The sequence below is a fragment of the Psammomys obesus genome, unplaced genomic scaffold (assembly GCF_907164565.1).
Source record: "Psammomys obesus unplaced genomic scaffold, mPsaObe1.curated_primary_1811, whole genome shotgun sequence".
Classification (NCBI taxonomy): domain Eukaryota; kingdom Metazoa; phylum Chordata; class Mammalia; order Rodentia; family Muridae; genus Psammomys; species Psammomys obesus.
Window position 1 is genome coordinate 18803787 of NW_026596057.1, and position 22444 is coordinate 18826230.

Genomic DNA, 22444 nt, shown 5'->3' on the forward strand with positions numbered 1-22444 from the left:
GCCACAATCACCTTGGTACCTAAACCTCACAAAGACTCAACAAAGAAAGAGAATTTCAGGCCAATCTCCCTTATGAACATTGATGCAAAAATACTTAACAAAATACTTGCAAACCGGATCCAAGAACACATCAAAGATATTATCCACTATGACCAAGTAGGCTTCATCCCAGGTATGCAGGGGTGGTTCAATATACGGAAATCCATCAATGTGATCCACCATATTAACAAACTGAAAGAAAAAAACCACATGATAATCTCCCTAGATGCTGAAAAAGCATTTGACAAAATCCAACATCCATTCATGTTTAAAGTACTGGAAAGTTCAGGGATACAAGGCACATATCTAAACATAGTAAAGGCGATATACAGCAAGCCTATAGCCAACATCAAACTGAACGGAGAGAAACTTAAAGCAATCCCACTGAAATCAGGGACAAGACAAGGCTGCCCACTGTCTCCATATCTCTTCAACATAGTGCTGGAAGTCCTTGCTAGAGCAATAAGACAGTCGAAGGAGATCAAAGGGATACAGATGGGAAAGGAAGAAGTCAAATTATCACTATTTGCAGATGATATGATAGTATATATGAGTGACCCCAAAAACTCTACCAGGGAACTCCTACAGCTGATAAACACCTTCAGCAAAGTGGCCGGATATAAAATTAACTCAAAAAAATCAGTAGCACTCCTGTATACAAAAGACAAAAGGGCTGAGAAAGAAATTAGAGAAACAACACCCTTCACAATAGCCACAAATGACATAAAGTACCTTGGCGTAACCCTAACCAAGGAAGTCAAAGACTTGTATGAAAAAAATTTCAAGTCTCTGAAGAAAGAATTAGAGGAAGATATGAGAAGATGGAAAGATCTCCCATGCTCATGGCTTGGCAGGATTAACATAGTAAAAATGGCCATCTTTTTATTTTTTTATTGTTTTATTTATTACAATTTATTCACTTTTTATCCTAGCTCTGCCCCCCCCAGACCCTCCCAATCCAGCCCTCCCTCCCTCTTCTCCTCCCATTACCATCCCCCAGTCCACTGATAGGGGAGGCCCTCCTACCCTTTCATCTGACCCAAGCCTGTCAGGTGTCAGCAAGACTGGCTGCATTATCTTCCTCTGTGGCCTGGTAAGGCTGCTTCCCCCTCAGGGGAGGTGATCAGAGAGACAGCCACTGAATTCATGTCAGAGACAGCTCCTGTTCCCATTACTAGGGAACCCACTTGGACACTGAACTGCCATGGGCTACATCTGTACAGAGGTTCTAGGTTATCTCCATGCATGGTCCTTGGTTGGAGTATCAGTCTCAGAAAAGACCCCATTGGCCCAGATTCTTTGGATCTGTTGCTCTCCTTGTGGGGCTCCTAACCCCTCCAGGTCTTTCTATAAAGAATCCCTTCAATAAGATATTTTATACAAAGCATACAGAAGACATAAGTGATATGTAGAATTTTTTGTGTATAATATATATGAACTAGATGTTTTAATATTTAATTTCCATAAATACATATATTTAACCTAAGTTGCTACAACTTGGTTCAGTTAGTGGTATATGGGTGAGGAAATGCTAAGTTTTCATTGAGAAAAAACATCCAAGAAAATTTAGATTGATTCTATACTGAACAGGGATAAATTTTATGTTTCTAATTCTTTGGTGCTTGAGGTTAAAAAAAATATTCTTAATTTTAGATCAGGGAAAAGTAATTAGTAATATATACATGACCTCATGGAGACATGGAGACACATTCAATTAACTCATCTTAAAATTTATTAAGCACCTTCTCTTTGAGCAATTCTGCTTTATTTAGGCACTGAGAAACATCAATAAACAAGCCACGTATATTTGAGAAACCGGCAGGCAGTAAAAGCAAAGAAAGAGAATGAGTGAGAAAAGGAATCAGAGAAAAATGGAGGCCACACCAAGTACCATCATGGAGATAATAAAATGGGGATTCTTCCTACTTGTAGTGGAAGTCAGAATTCCTTCCTCAGCAGGGTAGTGATATTATTCCCTCCATATTTCTTAAGGATTAGGCTCCATTATTATATTTGTCAGGGTTACTTGGCTGCAGTGAAATACTGTGACCAAAGCAAGTTGGGGAGGAAAGAGTTTTGTTTTGTTTTGTTTTGTTTTGTTTTGTTTTGTTTTGTTTTAGCTTATGCTTCCACAGCACAGTTCATCATCAAAAGAATTCAGGACAGGAACTCAACAGGCCAGGAATCTGGAAGCAGGAGCCGATGCAGAGGCCATGAAGGGGTGCTACTTACTGGCTTGCTCATCATAGCTTGCTCAGCCTGTCTTCCTATAGAACACGAGACCACCAGCCCAGGGATGGCCCCTCCCACAGTGGGCTCATTCCTCCACTCATCAGTCACTAATTAAGAAAATACCCTACATCTGGATCTCATGGGCCATTTTCTCAGATGAGGCTCCCTCCTTCCAGATGACTCTAGCTTGTGTCAGGTTGACATAAAACTCTCCAGGACCGTCACAATAATGAAAAGAGATGGTAAGGGTGCAAGGTTAGAAACAGAAATATGTTGGGAAGGGAGTCAGAAGACAGTTGGCAGAATTCATTGCTGAATGTCAGCAGAGAGAGAAATGGGATTCTGCGCATGCTTTGAAACCAACACATCATGAGAGATTGGTAGTGGTGCTGGAGAAGATGAAAACAAAGGATGATTCAAATATACGAGTCCAAAAGTCTGAGCAATGAGGAGGATAAAAGAGCCATCGGTGAAAATGGGGATGGCTGCAGGTGACAAGGATGAGCAATGCCAATCCCCTGGCCTCTCCGACTGCACCTGCAGACATTAGAGATCAACTAGGTATCGAAACAGGAATTGGAACAAGTTCAGTGTTACTAGAAATTTGATATAAAATCAGGGTTTGAGACGCTGGAAATTATCAGTATGTGAGTGGCTGTTAAAGCTGTGGTACTAGATATGATCCTCAAAGGTCTGGATGCAGAGAGAGAACAAAGACTGAGCCCCTCACAAGTCTATACAAAGACATTGATGTTAAGGGGGAAGCAAAACAAAAGATGGAGAAGGAGCAACCAGAATGTTAGCTGGGAAGCTACCAAAGTGATATCCCCATGAAGACACTCAAACTCAATACAGCACGGCCCCGCATGTCAAGGATAGGGAGCGGTGAAGTTGGCCATTGGACTCAGCTAGGGAGACTCTAGGAAAGCATTAGCCTTTATCTCCCTGTGTCCTCTGATGGCTTTAGTCTCTGATCACGTTACCTAAAAGGCCCACTATGTTGTCAAGATGCCAACAACGTTTGGGGTTCTTTGTTCTTTAGTACAATGCAGAGGAGCAGGTACCGTGGTGTCTTCTAAGATCTTATAAAATAATTGTTCTGGTTTTATGTTGTATGAGGTTTATGGTTAAGTGTCTACATTTTAAATTACAGTATGCAAAATCTAATTTGATTTTGCTAAAAGGTAGAAATTTAAAATCACCATTAGATAAGAGTTTCCCTTGGTGGGACAAGTGTTGAAATTCTGTGTATTTTATGTAGGCGGTTGAAATATATTAATACTCGGGAAACGTCTGTTTATTTAGCTGGAAGATTCTGGAACCTACACATGTGTTGCCAACAATGCTGCTGGTGAAGACACACATACTGTGACCCTGACTGTGCACGCCCTTCCCACCTTCACTGAGCTGCCTGGGGACCTGTCATTGAATAAAGGAGAGCAGCTACGGTTAAGTTGCAAAGCCACTGGCATCCCGTTGCCCAAACTAACATGGACCTTCAACAACAATATTATTCCAGGTTGGTGATCTACTTCTTCAGAGATGAATGCATGTATACATTCAGCAGACTGGCTGGGTCTCTATATCCTCTTGGGAGGCCATTGAGGAATTACAATTACAGAGTTGACTCTATTCTGTGAAATGGCTGGGAGTGATAGAACACCCGCAATCCCCAGACTTGAGAGATGGTTGCAGGAAAAGTTGGGAGTTCAGGGTCATCTTCAACTACGTAGTGAACTAGAGGCTAGCCTCTGCTACTGGAGATGTTATCACTAAATAAATATAGCCAGGAAATAAATTCTATGAAATGATATACTTTACCCCAGCACAGACTCATTGACCATTCTTTTGAAAGGATAAGTGGATAACAAGACAATAAATTCTATGTTATAAGTAAAACTTTGACAACAAACCCACTCCCTGAAAGGAGGCAGTATTATATCTTGGGCATCTTACTTCTGATGGACTCTCTGCTTTGCTGACCAGTGAGTTCAGGGGCTGCGGCCGGAGACATGCAGAACTCATCTTACAGAACACAGTGCTTCTCACTGGGTGGATGAACCTCAGAACTGAAGAGGTCAATGGACACATCAGGTTTCTAGCCAGATTTCTAGTGTATTGTGTTAAAATAGTGCCTAACCCCTGAGCACGCATCCCTGGAGGACACATGTCTATTTATGTGTGCGTGCATGTGTGTGTATGTGTGTGTGTGTGTGTGTGTATGTGTGTGTGTGTCTGTGTGAGTATTATTTTTGAGGCTGTAATATAATTATATCCTTCCTTCCCTCCCTTTCCTCCCACCAAATACTTTCCTATTCCCCTTTTTGTTCTTTTTCAAACTCATGGCTTTCTTTTAAATGTCGCTACATGCAAATATGTGTATATATACACTTGTTTAATTTCATCTCCAAAAATGCTATCAATAATGAGTATGAAAACACTGTCAGCAATGAGTGCTCATCCTGTCCTGACTTTTAACTTGCATCTACCAAATGCCTTGCTAGAATAGTGGTAGTAGCTTGAAATTTTTGAATTCTGGCATTTAAACCTTTAAGCTTAATTTTCCACCTAATGTAGTTGAATGAGTTCTTTAAAAATAAGTGAGAGAACGCTTACAAAGTAGCCATACATAATTCAGGGCAGCCATTTAAGTTACATTCCTATTTAGTATCCAACTCCTATTTAGTACTGGTTGTTTTAAAATTAGGATGCTCATATTATATTCTCACTCAAATATTATAACTGCCTTTGTAAATATTTACATTCTCATCATGTATGATTTATGGGCAAGCTTAAGTTATTATAGATTTGATCATTATGTTGTTTTTACCTACCAGGGAAGTATTTTCATGATTTCCCTACAACCTGCCAAGTCAGTTGGATTCCACCTGAAAAGGTGTTCCCACCATTGATGTAAATTGTTTAGGAAGAAAACCGGTGGTGAGATAAATGGAATGGAAAATGCCATATTTCTCAGTGAAAGGTTTTTGAAAGCCAGAGCAATCATGAGCCTGGTTTAAGCAACAGGCTGAGATGAAAGGGACACTTTAAAATACTTTTGAGAGATGTTTGTTTTCTTTCACTCTTCCTGTTCTGTGGGCTGTTTTTGGTTCTCCAAATGATGTCTATAGACACAGTAAATAGCTCAAGGGGAGCTCTGTGGTAAGGGCTCTCTTGTTCAGTTACGGTTCAGTTGCTGACTTGCTCATAAATCTAACCTGCAAAATATGACACTGCCGTGACATTTTCCTAGGTCACTGAGAGGCATCTGTGTTGTTTCCTAATCTGTTTCCTCAGCTCACTTTGACAGCGTCAATGGACACAGTGAACTTGTTATTGAAAAGGTTTCAAAGGAGGACTCAGGCACTTACGTGTGCACAGCGGAGAACAGCGTTGGCTTTGTAAAAGCCATTGGATTTGTTTATGTGAAAGGTAGGTAAAGGTGTTCCATCTTCCCTTTGTGATTTATTCATAATGAAAGTTTGTTTCCTTTCATTATGAAGGAATACAACATGACTGCAATCTATTATTTTAGTGTCACAAACATGTATAGGTTCATGAGAAAAAAAAAACAGGAGTTTCAAATGAAAGGTAGAAAAGGGCTGTGGAGGTGGCTCTGTGGATGGAGTGCCTGCCCTTTAAGCATTAGGATGTGAGTTTGGATGCCCAAAATGCACATAAAACCTAAGATGTGTCAGTCACCTACAAGCCCAGCACTCAAGAGACAGCCGAGGCAAGCTGGCTAGACAGAGTATCTAGAATTGGTGGGTTCCAGTCCAAAAAGAGACTTGCATCAATACATAAATTGGTGAGTGACTAAGGAAGAGACATAATGTCAACTTTAGGCCTATACTCGCACACATATACACAAGAGCATCTATATACATGTATGTTCCAGTATACACACATGCACAACACACACACAGAGTAAGGAAAAGGTAAATAAAGAGATTATTTGACATGAAGTGGTATCATCCCCATACAGGGACTGAAATTGGCAACATTACTCGGGATTGTTAAAAGTGATGGTTCTGGAAAACTCATGACACTTTAAAGTGGGGTTTCCGTCATTGCTAAGTTATACGCCTACGTTTGTCAAAAGTCACACTGAGAGTATCAGCACCTGCTTTTCCTTCCCGCCTGCCTTATGGTATTTCCCAGAGCCTCCAGTCTTCAAAGGTGATTACCCCTCCAACTGGATTGAACCGCTTGGTGGTAATGCAATCCTAAACTGCGAGGTGAGAGGAGACCCTGCCCCAACTATCCAGTGGAGCCGCAAGGGGGCTGGCATAGAGATTAGTCACAGGATCCGACAGCTGGGCAACGGCTCCTTGGCCATCTACGGAACCGTGGTAAGTCTCACTGGAGGTGTTGACACCATCTACACTTCCATGCCCTGGCTCAGTGCCCTTCGTAGATGAGAAAAATTCCTTCTACAGTCTTATGCAAACCATGAAGCCTAAGCTAGTGTATTCCTTCTTTAAACTTTTAATTAGGTTTTTTTTTGTGTTGTTTGTTTGTTTGTTTGTTTGTTTGTTTGTTTGAGGCAGGATTCCTCTGTGTAGCCTTAGCTGTCCTGGACTCCCTTACCAGAACAGGTAACACACAGTGAGCTGCCTGCCTCTGCCTCCCTGCATTCTTGGATTAAAGGTGTGTGCCACCACACCCAGCTTTTTAACTGAACATTTTTAAAATACATGTTTTAATACATAAACATAAAATTGTGTCTATTAATAATATAGCACGAGGCATTTCAGTCTGTGTACACTGTGTAATGTTTTAACCAAATTAGTTCATTGGATGTTATGATAGAGGTCTTTAAAACCCTTTCTCTAGATTTCTGTTTTTATTTGCATTTGCCTTACTATGCAATAAAACACCAGAATCTTTCACATTTACTAACCATAGCTAAGTACACATTCATCCTGGTTTTTTCATCACTCCCTCCTCCTCCCGCCTCTCAGTCTCTGGTAACCACCATTCTTATTGTCACCTTTGTATAGTCCACCTGTGAGCATAGTCACACAGTACCTCTTTGTACCTGACATATGTCACTTATCATAATGGTTTCCATCCTGTCTTGTCACAACTAACAGGATTCCATCCTTTATTGTGGGTGATGTATTCCACTGTATGTATGTATTCCATTGTATGTATGTATGTGTGTGTGTATGTATGTGTGTGTATGTGTGTATTGTGCATGTAGTATTTCATTGTATAGGATACATTTCATCAGCAAACTAATAAATATATAAGGCTTTGATCATGTTTCATTGCTCAGGAAAGGAGCATAAAGAGATGAGTCATCTAAATATTTCTTACCTAAAGTACAGATTTTTAACTCACATTTGGTGAGTCCACTTATATGATTTCACACTTAATTAACTTAAATAACCATTAAAATACATCATTGCCTAATCCAGTGAAACTACCTTGGGCTTTACTTTCCTTATTTTTAAATGTTAGCTATCGTTGGCCAATTCTTCAGATTTGAGATATTTTTTCTAGTTTTAATCGATGTCCTATTAAATCTCAGTTTCTTCATTTATCCCTTTTCCTTATATACAACTATTAATATTTCTCAAACTTTTGAGACTTATTTGAATGCCACTGTTAATGTTACAAATATTATTATAACTAAGTCTTTTAGTTACACAATTCCATAATCCTAAATACGCACGTAGTATCAGCCTGGAGACTTCCAAGCCCCATTTCTAGCCACCTACTAGAAACTTCTATATGCTTAATATATTGATACTTCAAGCTAAGCACATATAGGCATTGTAAGTAAAATTCATATAGTACATGTTTTCTGTTCTTATAGGTATAAATTAATGAAAATCTGTAATTTACTATCATAAGTAAATTTATTTTTCATTTTCCTTCATTTAAAACTTTCTACAAACCTGAATTGATGCATTTTCAAAAACTCCCATTAAAAAGAGCTCAGTATTTGTTTTGAGAATATGGTTCATTTCTTCTGGCTAGTTTAATGGATTTTAAGATAGCCATGATCATAGCATTTCCCTTTGTTATAATATTAAAGAGATGGTTATAAAATGATGGTATTTTTTGCTTTGATTTCCTGGGACTCATATGAATTTTTTTTAATTTTGAAAGGTTTTTTGTTGTTGTTGTTGTTCCCCTCATTTCTCCTCTTTCTTTCCTTTTTTAGCCTAGCTGTAAACATAGACACAGGTGGGGTTCTCCATTTCCATTAAAACGCCTTCCCCAAACTTCAATTCCAAATGAACTATGTCATTGAAAGAGTCCCCTGTTCTCACAAGCACACTTACTTCCATAGAATGAAGACGCTGGCGACTATACGTGCGTAGCTGCCAATGAGGCCGGGGTGGTGGAGCGCAGCATGAGCCTGACTCTGCAGAGTAAGCTGTTTCCTCCATCTTTAGCTAACGCAACAGCAGGAACGTTGCCTGACGGAGAATGAGCATTTCCTTTACACCTGCAGTGTGTGCTAGAACCATAGCTTTCATGGTGTGTCTAGTTTCCTTTCGCAGGGATGAGGGAGCAATGGTCATAAAATGTGACACCAATGTACTGTGGATTTCTGTCCCCCTCCTATCTGACGCCTGCATTTTACAGTCACATGTCTTGGTGGCAGTACCTCTTTTGACAACAGTGGGTGCCCTCTGTGGTTCACCAGACTCTTGCCACACACTCACGAAGATGTTATCTTATACGCTTTAAAAATATGTGCTAAATATACTGTGTGAGAAAAAAATCTTTTTTTTTTTTTTAAGGAAAAATCTGTTTTAAAAATAGAGAGTAATTTGAAGGAGCTCAGAAGGCTTCCAAGTGGATTGGCAGCCCTCTTCTATGAAATAACTGTGTATTCTGAGTGGGAGCCTTTGCTCTTCATGGAGTCCCTTAGTGAAAGCCATCAGCAAGCAGAGCTTCCAAAATTAGAGAAACACCACAGCCTCTGCTAACCTTGGTCAAGGAAAACGTCATCAAATCAGCTAACATACAAATCTTGTATATATTACAGCAAAATGCGTTTGCTTTCATTTTTGTTTTATGCCTTAGATAGTAAAGCACACTTTCCTATCTATAAAGTAGGCCCCCACCATCAGAAGTATGCAATGCTCTTTCTCCTGTCACTGTGCAAGCCAGCCACCTTCCAGTCAAGCCTCGCCATCCTTGTGTGGCTACCCCATGGTTCTCCTTTTCCTCAATGTCCCTGCTGCCCTGTGCTCGCTTGTTCAGTAGCAATGTCATCTGAGATTCTTTGGGGAAAGGAAAGAACAGCTTTAACAAGCATTAAAAGCCTTGTGAACTACCACCTTCTGGGTCAGGCGCACTTTCTACTCTTAAAAACACCAAGTCTACCTCCATGCTGTATCTCCCACCAGATGGAGGTATCTCCTCCCTGAGGAAATGGTCCTCAGCTTTGAAAACACAGTCTGAGAGCTTTCTCCCTAAGGCAGCTTTTCCTGAACCAACTTTACAAACATGTGGAATGATATAGAGAGAGGCATCCTGCTAGCACCTGCTTTCACATCTGGTCCTTTCCCGGAACTTCACTTGCGTTGCTGTTCTTGTCCAGATGCTGACAGTCTTTCCCTTCTCCTGAAACTTGTTCTTTTTACTGCCAGGATTCCTGCTTCTTATTTAATTCCTCAGTAGTCAATCCTCATATGCTTTCTGTGTTTCATCATGTTTTTACCACATTACTTTCTCTTTTGAAGCAATCTCATCCAATTATCCAAACAGATCCACATTCCTTGTGGACATCTTGATTTTGAGATTCCTGTGTGGATATATCTGAATCTACCTGCCATCTAGGCCTGTTCATGTGAGTGTCTCACAGATACCTCAAGATCAATGTCCTAAAAAAAAAGAAATACAGATCACCACACACTCCTCACTGCCTCCCATCAGATCTCTTCTTTCTTTTCTATGTTAGCCAACTACCCAAACAAAAACCTTATTGCCCAACTCAAAACCCCACAATGATCGGTTCTTCCCTTTAATCCATATTACTCAATGGAAAAATTCCTTTCAGAATAAAGTCGCCACATCTTAAAAGCTAAAGTATTAATATGGCCTTTATCAACTAAGAACCAATATCTACTTTCCTCATAGGTCCCCCCATTATCACTCTTGAGCCAGTGGAAACTATTGTGGATGCTGGTGACAGAGTCGTATTGGACTGTCAAGCAACTGGTGAACCTCAGCCAACCATCACATGGTCCCGCCAAGGACACTCCATCTCCTGGGACAACCGACTTAGCATGCTGTCTAACGGCTCATTATACATCGCGGCTGCTTGCAAGGAAGACACCTCTGAATATGAATGTGTTGCCCGAAACTTGATGGGCTCTGTCCTTGTCAGAGTGCCCGTCATCGTCCAGGGTAAGGGGGCAGCAGAATAGAACCCATGACAGCTCAGAGTTCCAGTTTCCTTCCGATGAACCAACTAATGAAATTAAAACAACACAGTTTAGGGTTTTCAAATGCGATGCTAACCATTCATAATCCTCAAGTAAATTTTCATTCAAAATGAAGCAAAATTTTTCAGAAAGTGAGGTAGATGATATCCATCATGCATATGTATATATAGAGAGCGAGAGAAAGAGAGATAGAAAGGGTATATAACCTTCTTCATCTCTTACTCTTCCCATAGCCATGACCACATTAATCAGCAGAGGATCTTAGATGGAATTTCGTTGACTGACTTACTTCTCACTTTTAGATATCAGTTCTACCCTTAAAGGAAAGTTTCCATAGCTATTTCTCAACAGTCACACTCAACTCCACACTCATTACATAATGATTAAAAAAAATGGATCTAGAATTTTTCACTTGCAAACCTGAGACAATCTGCAATATTTTATTTGCAGTGCATGGTGGGTTTTCGTTGTGGTCACCCTGGAGGTCGTGCAGTGTCACCTGTGGAAGAGGCATCCAAAAGAGGAGCCGACTGTGCAACAACCCACTTCCAGCCAATGGTGGTAGACCATGCCAGGGGTCAGATTCAGAAACACGACACTGTCAGAATAAGCTGTGTCCAGGTAACTTCTGCACTCAGTGCAGAGACAGGTGTTTAGATACTCATTTGCATTCCCTACGCTTGGCCTGCCTCGGGGATTGCTGTTTGAGTTTACCTGGTGGCGAAATGGTTTTACCTCCCTGCAGTGGACGGCCACTGGTCAGAATGGAGCTTCTGGGAAGAATGCACAAGGAGCTGTGGGCATGGCAACCAAACCAGGACCAGAACTTGCAGTAACCCGTCGGCTCAGCACGGTGGGCGGCCATGTGTGGGACAGGCTGTGGAAATCATCATGTGTAACAATAGGCCTTGCCCAGGTGAGGTACCGGCAGAACTTCTGCACTTTCATTTCTGTCACGGCGTTAAGAGCCTTTCTTATTTCATTGTGAAAAGTTGTTACGGCTTCTGTCTACTGGAACAGGTTCACTCTCTGTGCTCTTTTCCTGGTTCAGGAAGAACCTGGTGAAGGAATGGCAGTGTTGCAGTGACACATCTTACTTAGCCGAATAGGAAGGTAGTTGTCTGCACTTGGTGTGTTTTGAATTGTGCACCGAAACTTAAGCATATAAGAACTCATAGGTTTGAAAGATGACGGGACTTTAGGTGACATATAATCTAGTCATCCATTTTCAAGTGAAGAAATGAGCTGAGAGGGGTTAAATATTTGCCAAGAAGTGTGCTTCTGGCCAGGAGCATGCTAGCAGCTTATCCTTTACCATCTTACTCATCTGCCATGAGCCCGAGGCCAGATGCTCCGTAGGCCTGTTGTTGCTGATGTTGTATCCTGTGCCTCTTTCAGAGTCAAGCAGCAGGATCGAACTTAAATAAACAGAAAAATATTCTTCCACGTATAATTAAATGCAAGCATTTGCCCAATGTTTCTACTACTGTGTTTCCATTTCTGGTCTCTACTAATATTCTCTTTGGCTTAATTCTCTGTCACATTCTTCCCACGTGTGGAAAAAACGGACCACAGGCAACTAATGGCTTACAGTGGCCTTGTAATCTCGGACTTAGAGGGGGAAATTTTCTCTCTCTGAGATTCATTTCTGCTTCTGAGAAATAATTATGTTTGGGTTTAATTTTGTCGTGTTTTTATCTTAACTGAACTAAATCTAGGAGATAGATTTAGTGGTGGCAGCTTGAGTGACATGTATGTAGTCAAGGGATCCTGGGCTACTTGTTAGGCCTCTTAGGGAAGACCATGTAGAAGAGAGAAAGGACTAGTCAGGAATTACTTCATTCATTCATTCATTCATTCATTCATTCATTCGCCTAGACTCTAGACAATATTTATTATGTGCTCTGATTCAAAGATATTTGAATTTCTAAACACTTCATATGAAATGTTTTATTGATATAAATAGAATATTAAGAAGAGAGTCATTTTTAATATTGATGAAGACTCTGAACAAACTCAAAAGAGAGCACCAATGGACCAAAACTGGAAGAGAATAGTGAAAAATAAGGGTCACTCAAAAAGAGTGATTGTGTCTTGTTACGAACATGAAAAAAGTTAGAAAATAACAGAATTTATTAACTAATTCATTGGCTGAGTCTGCATAGTTAGTAAATGGGAATTGAAGATTTGAACACAGGCTGGCATGATTCCCAAGCCTATAAGCTTGGATCTGGGTACCTTACTATAAGTTTGGTTTTATTTCTATTGTATTTCAAAAACAAAGTTCTGATCTGTGTGGTGGTACAAGCCTATATTCTTCCCAAACAACAGAGAGACAACCTAAAACCCATTGCACTCAAGTCTTTAATGTGAGCAAAAAGCTAAGGTTTGCTTTGGTTTCAAAAAGTAAGCAATCTGAAGTGGTGGCATCATTCTAAAGCAAAAAGAAATATAAATACCTAATTAGAGAATTTGTGTACCATGTCTAAGTAGAGAATTTGTGTGCCATGTGTACCATTTGTCAGCTTAGGAAATTATGTAATGAAAATCTGACAGGTGTTTGCAACTGTGTTAAAATAAATGTCACCTTTTCCCACATACTCTTGGTAACTGTTTAGTATTGTTTTGCTCATTGTCTTGTTTATTTACTATTTGGGGTTTAGTAATGCCTCCCCAGGGTATAGATGCCAACCATGGAGTCAGTAGGATACAACAAAAACTAGCAGGTCCTACTCTTTTCCCCGATAGTCTGTATGTGCAGAGATGCTTTACAACCAGAAAACCATCTGCCAGTCTCTCACCCACTAGCACTAGAATTCATTTGGGTATTTCTTGCATTAATACTCAAATGCTCCTTGTTAAATACGGATTTTTTTTCCTATGGTGTCTTATACAGTTCTTATTACTTCCTATTGCAAAGAACTTTTTGTTTGATAATTTTTATTGAGTTAGATCAATAAGGACTCATACTATTCAATAGTGTAATGACTCAAATATAATTCAGGGGGGGTATAATACACTACTAATTTCCCTTTGTTATGCTCAGCATGTCCTGGATTTGGTTTTGGAAGCTTCAGTGAATCCTGGGTATTGAAGCTTAATACACAGAAACCAAGCCGCTTGCCTGGGGTTACACAGTCCCACCAACCCAGGTCTCTCTACTAGCACAGACCAGAACTTCCACCTATTACATCAAATACACTTACTGTTTTCTCAATTCTTGTTTGGCAATTCTTTTCTATTTGTGTTTCCTTTGTGGATTGGTTTGGATGTTTGGGAGGTTTTCAGTATCATCCAAACACTATGATCGTGAATGCTTTCTCTGGTTTACATTAAGCTAGTTTCTCTCTCTTTCTCTCTCTCTCTCTCCCTGCCTCTTTCTGTCTCTCCCTCTCTCCTTCCCTCCCTCTCTTTATTTATCTCTCTATATAAAAAGTTTTCAATTCTACTGTATCTTATGTCATGAAAGTCAAAGTCAACCTTGTTTAGAGTTTCTTTGTGAATTAAATATTTTAAAAAGTCAAAACGTTTTCAAAGGGGGTTTCAAACCTCTATTTGTATAGAGTAGAAACAAGTCATTGCATAAATAAGCACCACTCAGGTCTAGCCTCCATTGATAATCCATCCTTATGTCATTGGAGGTTTGGACTTTGGTTAACTAACACTCTTGAAATGATACTTATTAAAGTCACTGCAGAATGTCTGAAGTGATACAGTCAGTATGTGAGAGCTGTGAGCATTACAGTCTCAGCCTAGTTTTAAAAGCTCCCTCCTAAATTCTCATGTTTGTCCAGTATTGTCTTAGAACAAATTCTTGTTGGGTACAATAGGTTCATGTGATTTGTTTGCCACTGTCTACAAAACAGAATAGTCACCCTAATCAAATATCAATAAATTATGAGAAGATGCAAGATATTTTAATTTTTTCTTTAAGAAAAATGATAATCTAATTGGTTGATTTTAATATTGCAGTTTCTTTTGTATTTTTATTTTTTATATTAATTACAGTTTATTCACTTTGTATTCCAGCTGTAGCTCCCTCCCTCTCTCATTTCCTCCTATGCCCATCTCCAAGTCCACGGATAGGGGAGGTCTTACTCCCCTTCCATCTGACCCCAGCTTATCCGGTCTCATCCGAACTGGCTAATATTGCAGTTTCTTATAAGTAGTGTTGAGAAAACTTAGTCTAAGTCTTAACCCCTCTTTTGATTCATATCTTGGTAAAGCTCGTGACCAAAGAAACACCATATCTAGAAACTTCTTTAAGGAAAATCTGACCAGATACTGATTCTTACATAAGAGAACCCGCAGCGCTGATTCTCAGCCCACGCACCTGGTAGGAAGTACGGGGCTGTTCCAGGCTTGTGGTCAGATGCTGTAATGTGTTAGTTACCAAAAGGAAGTCCTTAATTGCACTCCTTGGAAACTACTGGTCAGCTTTGCTTCTGTTGTTTAGCAAGTAGGTGAGTGTGTTATTCAGAATTTCTAAATCATGAACATTATGTAATGGAGAAAACTGTTCAAAGACTTAGACCTGTGCAAATCACCCTGTTGTCGAAAGATCCAAGAACATGTGTGAGTGGGAAGCCAGAGCACATTTAGAGATGCACTCTTGCAGTGTTGGGTCCAAAACAGCATTGTTGAAAATTTCCTGTTAGCCACAGCACATGTAGATCTATTAGACAGACTTGCTTAGCTGCTTCTGTTCTTCTCTGCTATCCCTGGAGTACCAAATGTGGACAAGAGCTTAGCTAGAGCTTAAACACTGGGGTTCTGTTTACATATGGTTGCTTGATTAAATTTGATTTTAATAAAATAACCTCCTTTGAATAATTGTAAGCATTTATTTTGGCATTAGTTGGGCCTTCTGAATGTCCCTGGACACAAATCCCTCTGAAAGCCAAACATGAGAAAAGAAGAACGTTGTTAGTTATATTTCTTTTGGTTCAATTTTAGTTATTTTAGACTGTAAGATTTTTAACTCGCTATGGAGATAATTTATTTGCATGATTTTGTTTTTTAAATAAATATGATTTCGTGGCTTGAAACTGTCTCTGGCGTTTGTAGTTCATGGAGTGTGGAGTGCTTGGCAGCCTTGGGGTACGTGCAGCAGAAGTTGTGGGAAAGGCAGTCAGACAAGAACAAGACTTTGCAACAACCCACCACCATCATTTGGGGGAGCCTATTGCAGTGGAGCAGAAACTCAGATGCAAGTCTGCAATGAGAGACACTGTCCAGGTAAGACAAGTAGGGTAGCATTAACACAGTTAACTAATTAGCATCTACCTGTCATCCAACAATGTCATTCACCCTAATCTGGCCACTATTTGACCCAGTCATAGTGTCTGTACCTTTAAAAGCCAGAAGGGGTCAATGTCCTGAAGTTATAGGTAGTTCTGAGCCACTCAGCTTGGGTGCTATAAACCAAACTCAAGTCTTCAAAAGACCACAAACACTTAATTAACATCTGAGCCATCTCCCCAGCCAGCCCCTCTGATTTTTTTTTTAACCTGATGATTTTTTACATAGTAACCAAGCACATACATTTTCTGTTAATGCAGTTGATGGGAAGTGGGCAGCGTGGGCCAGTTGGAGTGCCTGCACTGTATCCTGTGGAGGAGGAGCCAAGAAGAGAACAAGGGACTGTTCTGACCCAGTGCCACAGTATGGAGGAAGCAAATGTGCAGGCAGCGCTATCCAGAGTGATTTTTGCAATAGTGACCCTTGTCCAAGTGAGTTTTGGAAGCAGTGAGTCGATGTTACTTTCTTAAACCTTTGCTATGGCCTCCAGTTCTTACAGTTGTAGTACTTGTTGCTTGTTCTTTGACATTTAATTTAGGCTTCCAAAGCGATGTTTGGTTTTAGTGTGCCTTGAATGTTACAGTCTCAGCTCATCAAGAGTTAAAGGAGATCTCATCATTTTTAGGCTATATTCTCCGTCTCTGTTGAAAGCATCACCCAAGTCACCTACTCTGGAAAGATACCTATTCATTGATTTGCCATCTTTCTGTTTATCTCTTGAAGGGTTTTTCTTGGTGTGGAGATGAATGCCCTGCTTTCTTCTGCTTTTCATTGTTGCAGCACTGTTTTATGTCAAATCATTTCATATTGTAGCCCATGGTAACTGGAGCCCTTGGAGTAGCTGGGGCACTTGCAGCCGGACCTGCAATGGAGGACAGATGCGGAGGCACCGCATGTGTGATAATCCACGTCCCTCCAATGGAGGAAGAGCCTGTGGGGGAGCGGATACTCAGATCCATAGGTGCAACACTGACGTGTGTCCTGGTGAGAGCCTCAATCCCCATCTGTCGCCTGAGCAGACCTTTTCACTTAGTGATTATTGTTGCTGCCCTGTCACTTGCTTATCATGAGTGTCCTAAGTGAAGAGTTTAAAACTGATTCATTAACAGCAAACATTCCATTCTTGCTCACAGTGGATGGAAGTTGGGGGACATGGCATAGTTGGAGCCAGTGTTCTGTCTCTTGCGGAGGTGGTGAAAGGACTCGAAAGAGGCTATGTGACAATCCAGTGCCATCTAAGACTGGCCGTTCCTGTCCAGGTGATGCCACCCAGGTATCCAGGTGCAACATGCAGGCGTGTCCAGGTAAGTAAAGGCTGTGCTTTGGCAAGGCCATTGCTAGCACAAGTTTAGAGTCTTCATACAGATCAGAAAAAGGTACCATTTGGAGCCCACACAGAATGAAACAGTACCATTTCTGGAAAGGAGAGTCATTTTTAGAAATGTGCTTTTCTTCCCTATGACACAGTGTTTATAGCTGGGTTTTGGCCTCCGTTTGTTCTTTTGGGGCTTCCTTCTGTCAGGGGACATATTTCTAAAGATTATAGGGATACCAACATTGACAGTTCCATACTGTTAAAATGGAAAGATACTGTTGGACTTTACAAAGCTTTAAGTTTTCTTTAGAAATAAAATGTCCCTGAAAATTGAGAAGGCACCATTTGACAGGGGGAAGAATGCTTTATGTTGACTGACTTTTACATATAAGTAGACAAACCAAAAGGCCAAGTGAATACTACAAAATTGCTCAGCAAACATGCTCTATGCATAAAAGATCGTGGAGCTTCTTTCTGGAGCAAGAGAACAGTTCTGGCTTAGGATGATGTGCTTTTTTGTCCAGTTAGATGGACAGCTTGAGCCACAAAGTCCAACAACTTTTCAAGGAACCCAACAAGGTAGCCAAATTGAGGAAACATCTGTTCAGTGCTGGAACTCAAGATCTTCAGTTAAAATAGAAGCCACGCTTCTCAGTGGTCATCCAGAAAATTGAATAAGCAATTGTGCCCACCAAGTCCCTCTTCTGCTTAGGGCCAAGAAAAGAGGAACTTCTCATATTTGATCTTTGGTATAAATTTTACAGTGGTGTCAAAATTATAATGTAGTTCTCAAATTTTTCACAAGTTAATTATTGTCTGGTAGGCATCTCCAAAGGAAATAATACATGTGTACATACCTACACACAAGACACATACACACACACACACACACACACACAGATTTTGACTGTACAGTATATCATATTTATGCTGGCAGTGGCCTGCAACAATGATTAGATGGTATTTTGTTGATGAGATCTTTTCCTGTTTTACAGAGGAAAACAATAGCTAAAAGAACACAGGTTTATATTATTAAAAATAATGACCAGTTTTACAGTAGATGTGCTTAACTTTTCTTTTTTCATTAATTTATTTACTTATTCACTTTGCATCTTTATCACAAAACCCTCTCCTCCAAGTTCCTCCTCACACACACCATCCCCTTTCCCCTCCCTGTGTTCTCATTGAAAAGGAGATCCCCACCCCATGGGTACCAACTCATCCTGGCAGATCAAGTTCCAGCACCACTAGGCACATCCCCTCCTACTGAGGCCAGACAAAGCAACCCAGCTAGGGGAAAGGCAGGCAAAGACAGGCAACAGAGTCAGAGACAGACCCTACTCCCATTGTTAGGGGACCCACATGACGACCAAACTGCACATCTGCTACATATGTGTAGAAAGCCTAGGTCCAGCCCATGCATACGCTTTGGTTGGTGGTTCAGTCTCTGTGAGCCCCCATGTGCCAAGGTTAGTTGACTCTGTAAGTCTTCTTGTGGTGTCCTTGACCCCTTCGGTTCCATCAATTCTTCCTCCCACCCTTCCACAAGACTCCCCAAGCTCCACCTAATGTTTTGCTGTGTGCCTATGCATCTGTTTCCATCAGCTGCTGGATGGAGCCTATTAGAAGACAGTTATGCTAGGCTGCTATCTGCCAAGCACAGCAGAGTGCCAGGAGTTGGCTGTCTCCCATGGGATGGGTCTCAAGCTGGACCAGTCATTGATTGTCTAGTCCCTCAATCTTTGCTCTGTCTTTATCCCTGCACATTTTGTAGGCAGGCCAAAATTTGGGTTGAAGGTTTGTGGGTTGGTCCATGTCCCTTCACTAGAAGTCCTGTCTGGCTACAGGAGGTGGCCACTTCAGGCTCCACACCTCTCGCTGCTAGGAGTCTCGGCTAGGGTCACCCCTGTAGATCCCTGGAAGCCTCCTAGGTCTCCAGCTCATTCCAGAGATGGCCCCCACCAATTTACATTCTCTCTCCCAGCCCTCACCCCTCCCCATACCTGAGCCCCCACCATGAGTTCTGCTCCCCATCCCCTTTCCCATCCAGTTCCCTCCATCCATCCACCTCAGATGTCTATTTTCTCTCCCCTTCTGAGTGAGAGTCAAGCATCCTCCCTTGAGTCTGTTTAGCTTTATTCCTTCTCTCTAATTGTGTAGCCTTGACCAGCATGTTCCCAAGCCCCTGCTCTCACCCTTGACCCCATTAACTTCTGTCCTACTATGTCTATTTCCGTGTGTTGTTTTCCTACGATCCCCATAATTGGATGGTATTCTTCAGTGCTCACAGAATAGATTTTAAGTATTGTCATTAGAAAAACAGTAGCTGTATGAGGTGATGAATATGCTAATTAGCTATTTCACCTTTCTCTTAATGTATACATATTTTTAAACAACACATTGTCCACATTAAATATATACAGATATAAGTTATCAATTTAAGTGACTAAATAAGTCCCTACTTTGAAACATTTTAAAGCAATGAAGATGGTGTTTTAGTCTTCTCTGTCTAGACCTGTGATGATGGCAAAGCTACATTATTTTTTCTTAACTTTGTCTTCCCAGTCTGCAAACTGTCTATTTAAAAGCTACCACCTAGTACTGTTGATAGGATCAAAAGAGTTAATGCATATGAAGTGTTTACTGCCACACACAAAAAACTTTCTTTGTAAAGTCACCGTAGCCATGGTTTCATCACTATCAACAAACACATGCTTTATTTGGGCTGTGAGAATGGACATACTGTATTTTTTGGCTTACAGAACAGTTCTAGGATGTGCTCAGATCAGAAGGATACTAGATTTATGGGGATAATGGGTGTTATGTGAAAGTGGAATGTTTTAAAAGCCTATTAATTTCACTTTCAAATTTGGATGCCATAGGACTCTTTTGATGTCTCAGAAAAGATTTGTAGCATCTCTGCACATTGGCTTCCCTTTCCCTCATGTAATGTTGATGGAATTGTTTCCTTATCCAGGAATTTTTTTTTCTTCCCCGAATAGGTGGACCCCAGCGAGCCAGAGGAAGTGTTATTGGGAATATTAATGACATTGAATTTGGAATCGCTTTTCTTAATGCCACAATAACCGAGAGCCCTAACTCTGATACAAGAATAATACAGGCCAAGATTACCAATGTGCCTCGCAGTCTTGGTGAGTCACTTTACCTATCAAAGTTTTGTAATTAATTATCTGCTATTTATTTATGTGTGTGCATTCATGTGTGCACCAGGGGATGTACATGAGGTCAGAGGACAGCCTATGAGAATCAGTTCTCTCCTCCCACAATGTGGACCCCAGAAATTGAACTCCGGTCATCAGGTTTGGCAGCAAGTACCTCAGTCCATTGAGCCAACTCACCAGCCTTTATACACTTTTTTTTAAAAATATACTTCATTTTTTTGTCTTATTATTCTCAGCTAATGATTCTTAAAAAAAATAAATAAAACGTTAAGTCAGTGATAATATGACATACCACATTGGATGTAATGCAATGTTTATCCTTATCCCAACGAGAAAGGAGCTGATCAAAGTGCATTAGAGCATTATGAAAATGATACAGTGAAACTTAGTATTTTGTATATCTAAAAAATGCTAGTAAAAACGATACACACAGACTCATTGACTGTGTAAGTAGTCAACAAGAGCATCCACCCTTGTGAATAATATACTATGACAATAATTGACTGCAAATGTTTTGCTCTGTAACCCTGTTTCTCCTCATTCTTTAGGTCCAGCAATGAGAAAGATTATTTCTATCCTAAATCCCATTTACTGGACAACAGCAAAGGAAATGGGAGAAGCAGTCAATGGTTTTACCCTCACTAATGCAGTCTTCAAAAGAGAGACACAAGTGGAATTTGCAACTGGTTAGTATCAGGTGAACATAATATCCTAATAGATAGATAAATAGATAGATAGATAGATAGATAGATAGATAGATAGATAGATAGATAGATAGAGACAGATGACTGTAAAGCTTGATCACTAAGAAAAATATGGTGCATGCTCCCACAGAAAGTTATTACAAGCTTTTGGTGCATTCTAACACACATAATATAAAAGCAGCTTTAAATTTTCTTGTCAGTGGATACTAGCACAAGGTCTGTAAGGGACCGAGTGTTCTCAAGCAGAATAGTAATTTTTATGCCCCAAAGACTTCTTTCTCTTCCTCTCTGGGCTTTTTTTCATTTTCTGTAAGCTTTGGAGGGGATTTAAAGCACATAGGGAAGAAAGGGAAGTCATTCTTGTTTCCTTAAACATGAATCAATTCATTTACCTTATGGTGATTCTCTGTGTAACAAATGGAAGCAAAGCCAAGCACACTGATGCTTTCCACTCTGCTTTTGTCCTGATGATCATGCCTTAGCTCTTTGGGAGCCCTTCCTGTACTCACAGAAGTTCTTACAAAGCTCCAGTTGAGCCTTCTTGGAGTGACCCAGTCTCAGTGGGCTTGACCTTTGAAGAAGAATGACTAGGGAGGGTTCCCCTTAACCACTGTTTAATCATCACAGAGGATGGGGGAGGAGGGGCTGTTGATATCCATCCTCATATGAAGACACCCTTTAAATACTGCTGATGCTCTGACAGAAACACCGTAGCTAAGTCTGTGGGCATTGACAGCCGCTGGTGGCTGGCTCATCTCACAAGCAGTAATTTTGTAGAAATGCTTGATTATTGCTTGTGAGTCTAAAATATAGAATCTTCTGCAAAATCAAATGCTATACTTTTGCCACATACGAAGAATTTTTGAAAGCAGTTCAGTAAGCCTAACTTTCTTAACTGGAAATCCTGTTCTAACTTGGTTCTCTTACATATTCATTCATATTTGAAATAACACTGTTCTATTAGATCAATCTCCTCTTTGTGCTCCCACAAAGCATATGTGTAATAACAATGATGACTGTTATTATCCTGCCGGGGAAGTGAATGCAATGTCATCCCCAGGAGAGGTCTTGCGAATGACGCATGTGGCTCGGGGATTGGATTCTGACGGCGCCTTGCTGCTTGATGTCGTTGTGAGTGGCTATGTCCTTCAGCTCCAGACACCTGCAGAAGTCAGTGTGAAGGTAACGTGTACAAGAGCTTCATGGCTGCTCATGTGATGAGGAGGAGGACAGACAAAAGCCTTGCAGACAGAGCAC

At 40.6% G+C, this 22444-nt stretch overlaps 1 protein-coding gene across 1 annotated transcript in view; it reads left to right on the plus strand.

Moving 5' to 3' along the window:
- The window catches only part of Hmcn1 (hemicentin 1), a 354052-nt gene that overhangs the window by 304401 nt on the left and 27207 nt on the right, over positions 1 to 22444 (plus strand). Inside the window, exons 49-62 of the mRNA XM_055624399.1 lie at positions 3577 to 3790; positions 5569 to 5703; positions 6433 to 6623; positions 8576 to 8657; positions 10378 to 10647; positions 11136 to 11306; positions 11431 to 11601; positions 15753 to 15923; positions 16247 to 16417; positions 16800 to 16970; positions 17120 to 17290; positions 20304 to 20453; positions 21032 to 21169; positions 22248 to 22369. Coding sequence (XP_055480374.1) covers positions 3577 to 3790; positions 5569 to 5703; positions 6433 to 6623; positions 8576 to 8657; positions 10378 to 10647; positions 11136 to 11306; positions 11431 to 11601; positions 15753 to 15923; positions 16247 to 16417; positions 16800 to 16970; positions 17120 to 17290; positions 20304 to 20453; positions 21032 to 21169; positions 22248 to 22369 — 2328 coding nt within the window. The remainder of the gene's footprint in view (positions 1 to 3576; positions 3791 to 5568; positions 5704 to 6432; positions 6624 to 8575; positions 8658 to 10377; positions 10648 to 11135; positions 11307 to 11430; positions 11602 to 15752; positions 15924 to 16246; positions 16418 to 16799; positions 16971 to 17119; positions 17291 to 20303; positions 20454 to 21031; positions 21170 to 22247; positions 22370 to 22444) is intronic.